At 50.3% G+C, this 14696-nt stretch overlaps 1 protein-coding gene across 1 annotated transcript in view; it reads left to right on the top strand.

The window, feature by feature from the left end:
- Nucleotides 1-14696, top strand: part of LOC134936128 (complement C3-like) — a 613812-nt gene that overhangs the window by 166775 nt on the left and 432341 nt on the right. Inside the window, exon 9 of the mRNA XM_063931045.1 lies at nucleotides 4177-4297. Coding sequence (XP_063787115.1) covers nucleotides 4177-4297 — 121 coding nt within the window. The remainder of the gene's footprint in view (nucleotides 1-4176; nucleotides 4298-14696) is intronic.

Here is a 14696-nt window from a genome sequence, read left to right as displayed (position 1 = left end):
CTGATACAGCAGAGCTTACAGAGCACCCCTGGACTGATACAGCAGAGATGACAGAGCACCCCTGGACAGATACAGCAGAGCTGACAGAGCACCCCTGGACTGATACAGCAGAGCTGACAGAGCACCCCTGGACTGATACAGCAGAGCTGAAAGAGCACCCCTGGACTGATACAGCAGAGCTGACAGAGCACCCCTGGACTGATACAGCAGAGCTGAAAGAGCACCCCTGGACTGATACAGCAGAGCTGACAGAGCACCCCTGGACTGATACAGCAGAGCTGACACAGCACTCCTGGACTGATACATCAGAGATGACAGAGCACCCCTGGACTGATACAGCACAGCTGACACAGCACCCCTGGACTGATACATCAGAGATCACAGAGCACCCCTGGACTGATACATCAGAGATGACAGAGCACCCCTGGACTGATACAGCAGAGCTGACAGAGCACCCCTGGACTGATACAGCAGAGCTGACAGAGCACCACTGGACTGATACAGCAGAGCTGACACAGCACCCCTGGACTGATACAGCAGAGCTGACAGAGCACCCCTGGACTGATACAGCAGAGCTGACACAGCACCCCTGGACTGATACAGCAGAGCTGACAGAGCACCCCTGGACTGATACAGCAGAGCTGACAGAGCACTCCTGGACTGATACAGCAGAGCTTACAGAGCACCCCTGGACTGATACAGCAGAGCTGACAGAGCACCCCTGGACTGATACATCAGAAATGACAGAGCACCCCTGGACTGATACATCACAGATGACAGAGCACCCATGGACTGATACAGCAGAGATGACAGAGCACCCCTGGAGAGGACAGAGGACCGTGCCGGAGCTCACTCCCTGGAGAGGACAACGCCGGAGCTCACTCCCTGGAGAGGACAACGCCGGAGCTCACTTCCTGGAGAGGACAACGCCGGAGCTCACTTCCTGGAGAGGACAACGTCGGAGCTCACTTCCTGGAGAGGGCAACGCCGGAGCTCACTTCCTGGAGAGGACAACGCTGGAGCTAACTCCCTGGAGAGGACAGTGCCAGAGCTCACTCCCTGGAGAGAACAGAGGACAGTGCCGGAGCTCACTCCCTGGAGAGGACAACACCGGAGCTCACTCCCTGGAAAGGACAGTGCCGGAGCTCACTCCCTGGAGAGGACAACACCGGAGCTCACTCCCTGGAAAGGACAGTGCCGGAGCTCACTCCCTGGAGAGGACAGAGGACAGCGCTGAAGCTCACTTTCTGGAGAGGACAGAGGACAGTGCTGGAGCTCACTCCCTGGAGAGGACAGCACTGGAGCTCACTCCATGGAGAGGACAGAGGACAGTGTTGGAGCTCACTCCCTGAAGAGGACAGATGACAGTGCCAGAGCTCACTGCCTGGAGAAGACAGAGGAGAGCGCTGGAGCTCACTCCCTGGAGAGGACAGCACTGGAGTTAACTCCCTGGAGAGGACAGAGGACATCGCTGGAACTCACTCTCTGGAGAGGACAGCACTGGAGCTCACTCCTTGGAGAGGACAAAGGACAGTGTCAGAACTCACTCCCTGGAGAGGTCAGAGGACAGTGCCAGAGCTCACTCCCTGGAGAGGACAACGCCAGGGCTCACTCCCCTGAGAGGACAACGGCAGATCTCACTTCCTAGAGAGGACAAAGCCGGAGCTCACTCCCTGGAGAGGACAACGCCGGAGCTCACTCCCTGGAGAGGACAGTGCCGGAGCTCACTCCCTGGAGAGGACAACGCCGGAGCTCACTCCCTGGAGAGGACAGTGCCGGAGCTCACTCCCTGGAGAGGACAGAGGTCAGTGTTGTAGCTCACTCCCTGGAGAGGACAGTGCTGGAGCTCACTCCCTGAAGAGGACAGAGGACAGTGCCAGAGCTCACTCCCTGGAGAGGACAGAGGAGAGAACTGGAGCTCACTCCCTGGAGGGGACAGTGCTGGAGCTCACTCCCTGGAGAGGACAGAGGACAGCGCTTGAGCTCACTCCATGGAGAGGACAGAGGACACGCGGAGGGACGCCCAGCACAGGGCTAGTTCGCCCCGCATGTCTGGCCCTCCCACCGCCACGTGGGTGCAATAGCATCGCACGGCGGCGATGCTAGCGCACCTGTTAAGTAAGTCCCTACCTGCGCAGCATTGCTGAGCTGGTAGGTGACTTTTCGCTGTGTCCCGGGTCACAGTGGCTGCGTGTGTCATCACGCAGCCACCACGGCCTGCTCCCTGCATGGTCCGGACACGCCTGGGCTGCCCAGACCACGCCCCCAAAACGGCGGCATTTGCCCACCCCCTCCAGCCAAGTGAACGCCTCTGCCTGTCAATCAGGCAGAGGCAATTGCTGCGCTGAGATGTCAATCGCATCGCTGATCTGAATTAGCCCCATTGTTCCCTGGTTTATTCTATGGCAAATGCACAAAGAAACAGACACAAGTTCCACCGAGAGGCAAAGGGACTGCCAAGGTTCCCAGAGACTGTTTAGCACAATTCTACCCTGTTGCCAGGAATGGGAGTCACGTTACTTAAAGAAACATTGCAACTTCCAAAGTGACAAAAGTCTCAATTTAGCTCAATTTTCAGTGCATATGCTTTGATTTTATTGGATCTAAAACTCTCTTGCATGTGATTTTTATCCTCACCCACATCCCTTCATTGTAATACTATACCCTACCCTATAAACAACAATCTATACGGTCTCCACCTAGGTGGAAGGCCAAAATGGATAGTTATTACAGATCCAATTGCACAGTATACAGGCTGAGTGACCATATCACATGACACCAGTTAGCAGGGGCATAGCCAGAATTTTGTGGGCCCCATAGCAACATTTTAAAAAGGCCCCTGTCCCAATGCTTCTACGCCGCTCTGCAACAGTTGTTAATGTTTTGCCCCATAATAGTGTCCTACTGTAGTTCATTTTCTGAACCAAAGGAGTGCCTTAGCCTATTTTATAAACCATAGTGGTGCCCTAGTTCCTGTTATTTCACATTGTAGGTCTGCCAGAACACATGATGCAACACAGGACCCTCAATTCACTTTATGACATACCATGCCCCCAATTCATATTATGCTACACTATAGTGCCTCAACTTCCTGTTGTGCCACAATACACATTTTATATCACATTACAATGAGCAGGACCAGGGACATAACTACTGTAGATATATTGCAGGCCTAAAGGTAAAAGTGTGTAAGTGCCTCTATGTACAGATGTAGCCACTCTCATCGCACCCGAGGCATGGCTGCATGGGCAACAAATGGCATGCTGTGCCGTGGGTGCAACTTAATACGTTGGGCTGCAACTAGCCGCAGTCCAATGTATTTCCTATGGCGGTGAGTGCATGCATCATAGAACATGTGCACACTAGCCATGCCAGCTCTGCAGCAACTAGGATGCTCGGTGGCAAATCTGAGTGCGGCTATATCTGTACCACCCAGTCGTAAAAAATGTATAAAGCACATGTAACCCTAACAGGGAAGGTGGCCCCTCTCAGCTCTGGGCCCCAGAGCAGCTGCGCTCCCTGCACCTATGGTAGCTACGCCCTGTATATAACACATGTAACTGTGACAGGGAAAGCAGGCCCTTCTCAGATCTGGGCCCCATAGCAGCTGCATTCCCTGCATCTATGGTAGCTACACCCTGTATATAGCACATGAAACTGTGACAGGGAAGGTGGCCCCTCTCAGCTCTGGGCCCCATAGCAGCTGCACTCTCTGTACCTATGGTAGCTACACCCTGTATATAACACATGTAACTGTGACAGGGAAGGTGGCCCCTCTCAGCTCTGGGCCACATAGCAGCTGCACTCTCTGTATGGTAGCTACACCCCTGTATATAACACATGTAACTGTGACAGGGAAGGTGGCCCCTCTCAGCTCTGGGCCCCATAGCAGCTGCACTCTCTGTACCTATGGTAGCTACACCCTTGCCAGTAAGAATTTTTTGCCAGTGATTGTACCTAGTGAAACAGTGTTCATTGACTAACTAGTTATTCATCTAGCCATACTCTACATCTGACTGATCATAATATAACCGCATTTTAGGGCATACACTAAACAATTTGTGCCAAATTTAGGCTAAAAGGATCGACAATCCACCAACAATCAAACTATCTCTGTCTTTGGGTATCTTCACCTTTTGGGCTCTTTTCCCTCTAACTGGAATTTGTATGTACCAGATATCACAAGGTGAAGGTACTGCCACTTTGAAAAGGGAAGACCTAGTGACGTACTTCCAGAAGGCAGAAGACATGCTGCAATGGAGGCTGTATCTGACTGTCACTGTCATCACTGACTCAGGTAAGATTGGGAAATACTCTCATTTGTAGTTCTCCTTCATCACATTGGGATCTTATTTATCAACGAGTAATAATTGTGAATGATAAAACTTGTTGCTCATTGCTCAGCCAACTGTCATGTGTTTGAAAACTAACAGTTGGGATCTTATTGGCTGGAGCAATTATTTATCTGTCAGAGGGTGACAGGTATGGAATGTGTGTATAGGTGTATATTGTAATGTGTAGAGCTGGACACAAGTATGTAATAATGTATACAGAGGGGGACATGTGAATACTGTATTGTGTACAGAGGGTTACAGTTGTGCTGCACCGTAACTACATGTGTGCCAGGTGTGCCTGGCACACAGTGCAGTTGCCCTGAGGACGCAACGGCCAGCGGCTTGTAATAAGTCAAATTGACTCATTATAAGCCACCTCTGCTGTGTGTGCCGCGCTGGAGAAGCCGGTCTGGAGGCAGGGGAGGAGAGCAGCAGCGCCAGAGGCAGAGGAGAAGGTGGAGGAGGGAGGCGGACTGGAGCCGCAGCAGCACTATGTAATTGGTAGAGGCACCGCTGCAGCAGTCCCCTCTCTTTCTGTATTGGCTGCCCGGCGCTACTGTGAATGCTGGGATGGGGTTCCTTCATCCCAGCATTCACAGCGGCGGCGGGCAGCCAATGCGGAAGGAGAGGGGAATGCTGCAGCGGCGCCTCTACCAATTACATAGCGCTGCTGTGGCTCCAGTTTCCCTCCCTCCTCCTCCTCCTCCTCACCTGCCTGGGATCTGCCAGCACGAGTAGCCTGACTGCCAGCAGGGAGAGATTGAAAGTATCTCTCTCTCTGTATCTCTCTCTCTCTATTTATTTCTCTATCTATTCTGTCTGCCGTAATGTGTAAAAAGGGGGACTGGCTGCCGTAATGTGTAAAAAGGGGGACGCTGTCTGCTGTAATGTGTAAAAAGGGGACGCTGTTTTCCGTAATGTGTAAAAAGGGGTCACTGTCTGCCATAATGTGTAAAAAGGGGGACGCTGTCTGCCGTAATATGTAAAAAGGGGATGCTGTCTGCCGTAATGTGTAAATAGGGGAACGCTGTCTGCCGTAATGTGTAAAAAGGGGGACGCTGCCTGCCGTAATGTGTAAAAAAGGGGACGCTGTCTGCCGAAATGTGTAAAAAAAGGGACATTGTCTGTTGTAATGTTAAAAGGGGGACACTGTCTGCCGTAATTTGTAAAAAGGGGATGCTGTCTGCCGTAATGTGTAAAAAGGGGGACGCTGTCTGCCTAAATGTGTAAAAAAGGGGACGCTGTCTGCCGTAATGTGTAAAAAAGTAGACGCTGTCTGCCGTAATGTGTAAAAAGGGGGACGCTGTCTGCCGTAATGTGTAAAAAGGGGACGCTGTCTGCTATAATGTGTAAAAGGGGATGCTGTCTGCCGTAATGTTTAAAAAGGGGGACGCTGTCTGCCGTAATGTGTACAAAGGAGGGCGCTGTGTGCCATAATGTGTAAAAAGGGGACAATGTCTGCTGTAATGTGTAAAAAGGGGGACGCTGTCTGCCGTATTGTGTAAAAAGGGGACGCTGTCTGCTGTAATGTGTAAAAGGGGGACGCTGTCTGCTGAAATGTGTAAAAAGGGGACACTGTCTGCTGTAATGTGTAAAAGGGGATGCTGTCTGCTGTAATGTGTAAAAAGGGGACGCTGTCTGCTGTAATGTGTAAAAGGGGGATGCTGTCTGCCGTAATGTGTAAAAAGAGGGACTGTCTGCCGTAATGTTTTAATTGGGCTCTACCTGGTGTAGTGGCACTACTGTGCAGTGTAATTTGAATAATGGAGACTACTGTGCAAAGTAGTATGAATTGGTATTATTTGGTATTATTTTGTGACCACTTCCCTTCCCCATGAAGCCACGCCCGTATATATTTTTTCGGTATGGAATGTGTGTATAGGTGTATATTGTAATGTGTAGAGCTGGACACAAGTATGTAAGGTATACAGAGGGGGACACATGAATACTGTATTGTATACAGAGGGTTACAGTTGTGCAGCGCCGTAACTACATGTGTGCCAGGTGTGCCTGGCACACAGTGCAGTTGCCCTGAGGACACAATGGCCAGCGGCTTGTAATGAGTCAAATTGACTCATTACAAGCCGCCTCTGCTGTGTGTGCCGCACTGGAGAAGCCGGTCCGGAGGCAGGGGAGGAGAGCAGCAGCGCCAGAGGCAGAGGAGAAGGAGGAGGAGGGAGGGGGACTGGAGCCGCAGCAGCACTATGTAATTGGTAGAGGCACCGCTGCAGCAGTCCCCTCTCTTTCCGTATTGGCTGCCCGGCGCTGCTGTGAATGCTGGGATTGGGTTCCTTCATCCTTCATTCACAGCGGCGGCGGGCAGCCAATGCGGAAGGAGAGGGGAATGCTGCAGTGGCGCCTCTACCAATTACATAGCGCTGCTGTGGCTCCAGTTTCCCTCCCTCCTCCTCCTCCTCCCCTGCCTGGGATCTGCCAGCACAAGGAGCCTGACTGCCAGTAGGGAGAGATGGTAAGTATCTCTCTCTCTGCATCTCTCTCTCTCTCTATCTATTCTGTCTGCCGTAATGTGTAAAAAGGGGGACTGGCTGCCGTAATGTGTAAAAAGGGGGACGCTGTCTGCCGTAATGTGTAAAAAGGGGATGCTGTTTGCCGTAATGTGTAAAAAGGGGACGCTGTCTGCCGTAATGTGTAAAAAGGGGGACGCTGTCTGCCGTAATGTGTAAAAAGGGGACTCTGTTTGCCATAATGTGTAAAAAGGGGACGCTGTCTGCCGTAATGTGTAAAAAGGGGGACACTGTCTGCCATAATGTGTAAAAAAGGGACGCTGTCTGCCATAATGTGTAGAAAGGGGACTCTGTCTGCCGTAATGTGTAAAAAGGGGGATGCTGTCTGCCGTAATGTGTAAAAAAGGAAATGCTGTCTGCCGTAATGTGTACAAAGGAGGGCACTGTGTGCCGTAATGTGTAAAAAGGGGACGCTATCTACCGTAATGTGTAAAAAGGGGGATGCTGTCTGCCATAATGTGTAAAAAGGGACTCTGTCTGCCGTAATGTGTAAAAAGGGGACTCTGCTGTAATGTGTAAAAAGGGGGACACTGTCTGCCGTAATGTGTAAAAAGGGGACTCTGTCTGCCCTAATGTGTAAAAAGAGAGACACTGTCTGCCGTAATGTGTTAAAAGGGGACGCTGTCTGCCGTAATGTATAAAAAGGGGGACGCTGTCTGCCGTAATGTGTAAAAAGTGGACACTGTCTGCCGTAATGTGTAAAAAAGGGAATGCTGTCTGCCGTAATGTGTACAAAAGAGGGCGCTGTGTGCCGTAATGTGTAAAAAGGGGGACGCTGTCTGCCTAAATGTGTAAAAAAGGGGACGCTGTCTGCCGTAATGTGTAAAAAAGGGGACGCTGTCTGCCGTGATGTGTAAAAAGGGGGACGCTGTCTGCCGTAATGTGTAAAAAGGGGGATGCTGTCTGCCGTAATGTGTAAAAAAGGAATTGCTGTCTGCCGTAATGTGTACTAAGGAGGGCACTGTGTGCCGTAATGTGTAAAAAGGGGACGCTGTCTGCCGTAATGTGTAAAAAGGGGGACGCTGTCTGCCATAATTTGTAAAAAGGGACTCTGTCTGCCGTAATGTGTAAAAAGGGGACTCTGCAGTAATGTTTAAAAAGTGGGACACTGTCTGCCGTAATGTGTAAAAAGGGGACTCTGTCTGCCGTAATGTGTAAAAAGGGGGACACTGTCTGCCGTAATGTGTTAAAAGGGGACGCTGTCTGCCGTAATGTGTAAAAAGGGGGACGCTGTCTGCCGTAATGTGTAAAAAGGGGACACTGTCTGCCGTAATGTGTAAAAAAGGGAAAGCTGTCTGCCGTAATGTGTACAAAGGAGGGCGCTGTGTGCCGTAATGTGTAAAAAGGGGGACGCTGTCTGCCGTAATGTGTAAAAAAGGGGACGCTGTCTGCCGTAATGTGTAAAAAGGGGGACGCTGTCTGCCGTAATGTGTAAAAAGGGGACGCTGTCTGCTATAATGTGTAAAAGGGGGATGCTGTCTGCCGTAATGTTTAAAAAGGGGGACGCTGTCTGCCGTAATGTGTACAAAGGAGGGCACTGTGTGCCATAATGTGTAAAAAGGGGACGATGTCTGCTGTAATGTGTAAAAAGGGGGACGCTGTCTGCCGTAATGTGTAAAAAGGGGACGCTGTCTGCTGTAATGTGTAAAAGGGGGACGCTGTCTGCTGTAATGTGTAAAAGGGGATGCTGTCTGCCGTAATGTGTAAAAAGGGGGACTGTCTGCCGTAATGTTTTAATTGGGCTCTACCTGGTGTAGTGGCACTACTGTGCAGCGTAATTTGAATAATGGAGACTACTGTGCGACGTAGTATGAATTGGTATTATTTGGTATTATTTTGTGACCATGCCCCTTCCCCATGAAGCTACGCCCCTATATATTTTTAGGTATGGAATGTGTGTATAGGTGTATATTGTAATGTGTAGAGCTGGACACAAGTATGTAAGGTATACAGAGGGGGACACATGAATACTGTATTGTATACAGAGGGTTACAGTTGTGCAGCGCCATAACTACATGTGTGCCAGGTGTGCCTGGCACACAGTGCAGTTGCCCTGAGGACACAATGGCCAGCGGCTTGTAATGAGTCAAATTGACTCATTACAAGCCGCCTCTGCTGTGTGTGCCGCACTGGAGAAGCCGGTCCGGAGGCAGGTGAGGAGAGCAGCAGCGCCAGAGGCAGAGGAGAAGGAGGAGGAGGGAGGGGGACTGGAGCCGCAGCAGCACTATGTAATTGGTAGAGGCACCGCTGCAGCAGTCCCCTCTCTTTCCGTATTGGCTGCCCGGTGCTTCTGTGAATGCTGGGATGGGGTTCCTTCATCCCAGCATTCACAGCGGCGGCGGGCAGCCAATGCGGAAGGAGAGGGGAATGCTGCAGCGGCGCCTCTACCAATTACGTAGCGCTGCTGTGGCTCCAGTTTCCCTCCCTCCTCCTCCTCCTCCCCTGCCTGGGATCTGCCAGCACGAGGAGCCTGACTGCCAGCAGGGAGAGATGGTAAGTATCTCTCTCTGTATCTCTCTCTCTCTCTATTTATTTCTCTATCTATTCTGTCTGCCGTAATGTGTAAAAAGGGTGACTGGCTGCCGTAATGTGTAAAAAGGGGGACGCTGTCTGCCGTAATGTGTAAAAAGGGGACGCTGTTTGCCGTAATGTGTAAAAAGGGGACGCTGTCTGCCGTAATGTGTAAAAAGGGGGGCGCTGTCTGCCGTAATGTGTAAAAAGGGGACTCTGTTTGCCGTAATATGTAAAAAGGGGATGCTGTCTGCCGTAATGTGTAAATAGGGGAACACTGTCTGCCGTAATGTGTAAAAAGGGGGACGCTGTCTGCCGTAATGTGTAAAAAAGGGGACGCTGTCTGCCGTAATGTGTAAAAAGGGGGACATTGTCTTTCGCAATGTTAAAAGGGGGACACTGTCTGCCGTAATTTGTAAAAAGGGGATGCTGTCTGCCGTAATGTGTAAAAAGGGGGACGCTGTCTGCCTAAATGTGTACAAAGGAGGGCGCTATGTGCCGTAATGTGTAAAAAGGGGGACGCTGTCTGCCGTAATGTGTTAAAAGGGGACGCTGTCTTCTATAATGTGTAAAAGGGGATGCTGTCTGCCGTAATGTGTAAAAAGGGGGACGCTGTCTGCCGTAATGTGTAAAAAGGGGGACGCTGTCTGCCGTAATGTGTACAAAGGAGGGCGCTGTGTGCCGTAATGTGTAAAAAGGGGACGATGTCTGCTGTAATGTGTAAAAAGGGGGACGCTGTCTACCGTAATGTGTAAAAAGGGGACGCTGTCTGCTGTAATGTGTAAAAGGGGGACGCTGTCTGCTGTAATGTGTAAAAAGGGGACACTGTCTGCTGTAATGTGTAAAAGGGGATGCTGTCTGCCGTAATGTGTAAAAAGGGGACGCTGTCTGCTGTAATGTGTTAAAGGGGGACACTGTCTGCCGTAATGTGTAAAAAGGGGAACGCTGTCTGCCGTAATGTGTAAAAAAGCGAATGCTGTCTGCCGTAATGTGTACAAAGGAGGGCGCTGTGTGCCGTAATGTGTAAAAAGGGGACGCTGTCTGCCGTAATGTGTAAAAAGGGGGACGCTGTCTGCCATAATGTGTAAAAAGGGGACTCTGCCATAATGTGTAAAAAGGGGACTCTGGGGTAAATTTACTAAGGTCCCGATTTTGACCGAGATGCCGTTTTTTTCATCAAAGTGTCATCTCGGTAATTTACTAAGCAATAATCACGGCAGTGATGAGGGCATTCGTAATTTTTTGGAAGTCCAACAAAAAAAATACAAATGAATACACCATCAGTCAAAACGCGGCTGTTTAAGTATGAATCTCGGTAATTTACTAAGAAGTGCAAAGCAAAAAAAAAAAAAAACACTGCCGTGAAAAATTACAACTCGTAAAAAAAGTGCTAAAAAAACACAGACCTGCTTTTTTAATCCGTGATTGTATAGGCATGCAGGGATCCATGAGATCCGTGCATGTATATCAGTGGGAAGGTGTGGGAAAGTGGTTATTTTCTTTAAAAAAAATTGCGTGGGGTCCCCCCTTCTAAGCATAACCAGCCTCGGGCTCTTTGAGCCGATCCTGGTTGCAGAAATATGGGGAAAAAATTGACAGGGGTTCCCCCATATTTAAGCAACCAGCATCGGGCTCTGCGCCTGGTCCTGGTTCCAAAAATACGGGGGACAAAAAGAGTAGGGGTCCCCCGTATTTTTAAAACCAGCTCCGGGCTCCACTAGCTGGACAGATAATGCCACAGCCGGGGGTCACTTTTATATAGTGCCCTGCGGCCGTGGCATCAAAAATCCAACTAGTCACCCCTGGCCGGGGTACCCTGGGGGAGTGGGGACCCCTTCAATCAAGGGGCCCCCCCCCCAGCCACCCAAGGGACAGGGGTGAAGCCCGAGGCTGCCCCCCCCATCCAATGGGCTGCGGATGGGGGGGCTGATAGCCTTTTGTGATAATGAAAAGATATTGTTTTTAGTAGCAGTACTACAAGGCCCAGCAAGCCTCCCCCGCATGCTGGTACTTGGAGAACCACAAGTACCAGCATGCGGCGGAAAAACGGGCCCGCTGGTACCTGTAGTACTACTACTAAAAAAATACCCAAAAAAAGACAAGACACACACACCGTGAAAGTAAAGATTTATTACATACATGCACACAAACATACATACATACTTACCTTATGTTCACACGCAGGTCGGTCCTCTTCTCCAGTAGAATCCAAGGGGTACCTGTTGAATAAATTCTACTCACCAGATCCAGGGTCCCATGGTCCTCGGGGCAACCATTTGTAATCCAGGTACTTGAATAAAATAACAAAACGGATACCCGAGCCACGAACTGAAAGGGGCCCCATGTTTTCACATGGGACTCCTTTCCCCGAATGCCAGAAACCCACTCTGACTTCTGTCTAAGTGGATTTCTTCAGCCAATCAGGGAGCGCCACGTTGTAGCACTCTCCTGATCGGCTGTGTGCTCCTGTACTGAGTGACAGGCGGCACACGGCAGTGTTACAATGTAGCGCCTATGCGCTCCATTGTAACCAATGGTGTGAACTTTCTGCTCAGCGGTGACGTCACTTTAGGTCAACCGCAGGGCAGAAAGTTCCCACCATTGGTTACAATGGAGCGCATAGGCGCTACATTGTAACACTGCCGTGTGCCGCCTGTCACTCAGTACAGGAGCACACAGCCGATCAGGAGAGTGCTACAACGTGGCGCTCCCTGATTGGCTGAAGAAACCCACTTAGACAGAAGTCAGAGTGGGTTTCTGGCATTCGGGGAAAGGAGTCCCATGTGAAAACATGGGGCCCCTTTCATTTCGTGGCTCGGGTCTGCGGTTTGTTATTTTATTCAAGTACCTGGATTACAAATAGTTGCCCCGAGGACCCTGGGACCCTGGATCTGGTGAGTAGAATGTATTCAACAGGTACCCCTTGGATTCTACTGGAGAAGAGGACCGACCTGCGTGTGAACATAAGGTAAGTATGTATGTATGTTTGTGTGCATGTATGTAATAAATCTTTACTTTCATGGTGTGTGTGTCTTGTCTTTTTTTGGGTATTTTTTTAGTAGTAGTACTACAGGTACCAGCGGGCCCGTTTTTCTGCCGCATGCTGATACTTGTGGTTCTCCAAGTACCAGCATGCGGGGGAGGCTTGCTGGGCCTTGTAGTACTGCTACTAAAAACAATATCTTTTCATTATCACAAAAGGCTATCAGCCCCCCCATCCGCAGCCCATTGGATGGGGGGGGGGACAGCCTCGGGCTTCACCCCTGGCCCTTGGGTGGCTGGGGGGGGGATCCTTTGATTGAAGGGGTCCCCACTCCCCCAGGGTACCCCGGCCAGGGGTGACTAGTTGGATTTTTGATGCCACGGCCGCAGGGCACTATATAAAAGTGACCCCCGGCTGTGGCATTATCTGTCCAGCTAGTGGAGCCCGGTGCTGGTTTTAGAAATACGGGGGACCCCTACTCTTTTTGTCCCCCGTATTTTTGGAACCAGGACCAGGCGCAGAGCCCGATGCTGGTTGCTTAAATATGGGGGAACCCCTGTCATTTTTTCCCCCATATTTCTGCAACCAGGGTCGGCTCAAAGAGCCCGAGGCTGGTTATGCTTAGGAGGGGGGACCCCACGCAATTTTTTTTATGATTTTACACTGTTTAATTTAAAAAAAAAAAAAAATGAACCCCAGCACGGATCACACAGACCCGGCCGAGATTCATTTTTAAAAAGTCGGCAGTGTTTTGCTAATCACTGCCGTAAAAAACTGAAAAAAAAAACCGAATGACATCGACATCGGAAAACCCGAAAAGGCAAAATACGGCAGCTTAGTAAATTAGTCGTAATAAATTCAAAAAGTTGCAGTTTTACACTTTCGATGTCATTCGTGATTGAACTTTGACCTGAAACGGGAAAATACGAATGTTAGTAAATTTACCCCTCTGTCTGCCATAATGTGTAAAAGGGGGACACTGTCTGCCGTAATGTGTTAAAAGGGGACGCTGTCTGCCGTAATGTGTAAAAAGGGGGATGCTGTCTGCCGTAATGTGTAAAAAGGGGACACTGTCTGCCGTAACGTGTAAAAAAGGGAATGCTGTCTGCCGTAATGTGTACAAAGGAGGGCGCTGTGTGCCGTAATGTGTAAAAAGGGGGACGCTGTCTGCCGTAATGTGTTAAAAGGGGACGCTGTCTGCTATAATGTGTAAAAGGGGAATGCTGTCTGCCGTAATGTGTAAAAAGGGAGACGCTGTCTGCCGTAATGTGTACAAAGGAGTGCACTGTGTGCCGTAATGTGTAAAAAGGGGACGCTGTCTGCCGTAATGTGTAAAAAGGGGACGCTGTCTGCTGCAATGTGTAAAAGGGAGACGCTGTCTGCTGTGATGTGTAAAAGGGGATGCTGTCTGCCGTAATGTGTAAAAAGGGGACGCTGTCTGCCGTAATGTGTAAAAGGGGGATGCTGTCTGCCGTAATGTGTAAAAAGGGGGACTGTCTGCCGTAATGTTTTAATTGGGTCTACCTGGTGTAGTGGCACTACTGTGCAGCGTAATTTGAATAATGGAGACTACTGTGCAACGTAGTATGAATTGGTATTATTTGGTATTATTTTGTGACCACGCCCCTTCCCCATGAAGCCACGCCCCTATATATATTTTTGGTATGGAATGTGTGTATAGGTGTATATTGTAATGTATAGAGCTGGACACAAGTATGTAAGGTATACAGAGGGGGACACGTGAATACTGTATTGTATACAGAGGGTTACAGTTGTGCAGCGCCGTAACTACATGTGTGCCAGGTGTGCCTGGCACACAGTGCAGTTGCCCTGAGGACACAATGGCCAGCGGCTTGTAATGAGTCAAATTGACTCATTACAAGCCGCCTCTGCTGTGTGTGCCGCGCTGGAGAAGCCGGTCCGGAGGCAGTGGAGGTGAGCAGCAGCGCCAGAGGCAGAGGAGAAGGAGGAGGAGGGAGGGGGACTGGAGCCGCAGCAGCACTATGTAATTGGTAGAGGCACCACTGCAGCAGTCCCCTCTCTTTCCGTTTTGGCTGCCCGGCGCTGCTGTGAATGCTGAGATGGGGTTCCTTCATCCCAGCATTCACAGCGGTGGCGGGCAGCCAATGCCGAAGGAGAGGGGAATGCTGCAGCGGCGCCTCTACCAATTACATAGCGCTGCTGTGGCTCCAGTCCCCTTCCCTCCTCCTCCTCCTCCCCTGCCTGGGATCTGCCAGCACGAGGAGCCTGACTGCCAGCGGAGAGAGATGGTAAGTATCTCTCTCTCTTTCTCTCTATCCATTTCTCTATCTATTCTGTCTGCCGTAATGTGTAAAAAGGGGA

This window comes from Pseudophryne corroboree, chromosome 6, assembly GCF_028390025.1.
Source record: "Pseudophryne corroboree isolate aPseCor3 chromosome 6, aPseCor3.hap2, whole genome shotgun sequence".
Classification (NCBI taxonomy): Eukaryota; Metazoa; Chordata; class Amphibia; order Anura; family Myobatrachidae; genus Pseudophryne; species Pseudophryne corroboree.
The sequence above is the reverse complement of the archived record's forward strand: the minus strand, read 5'-3'. Positions and strand labels throughout refer to the sequence as shown.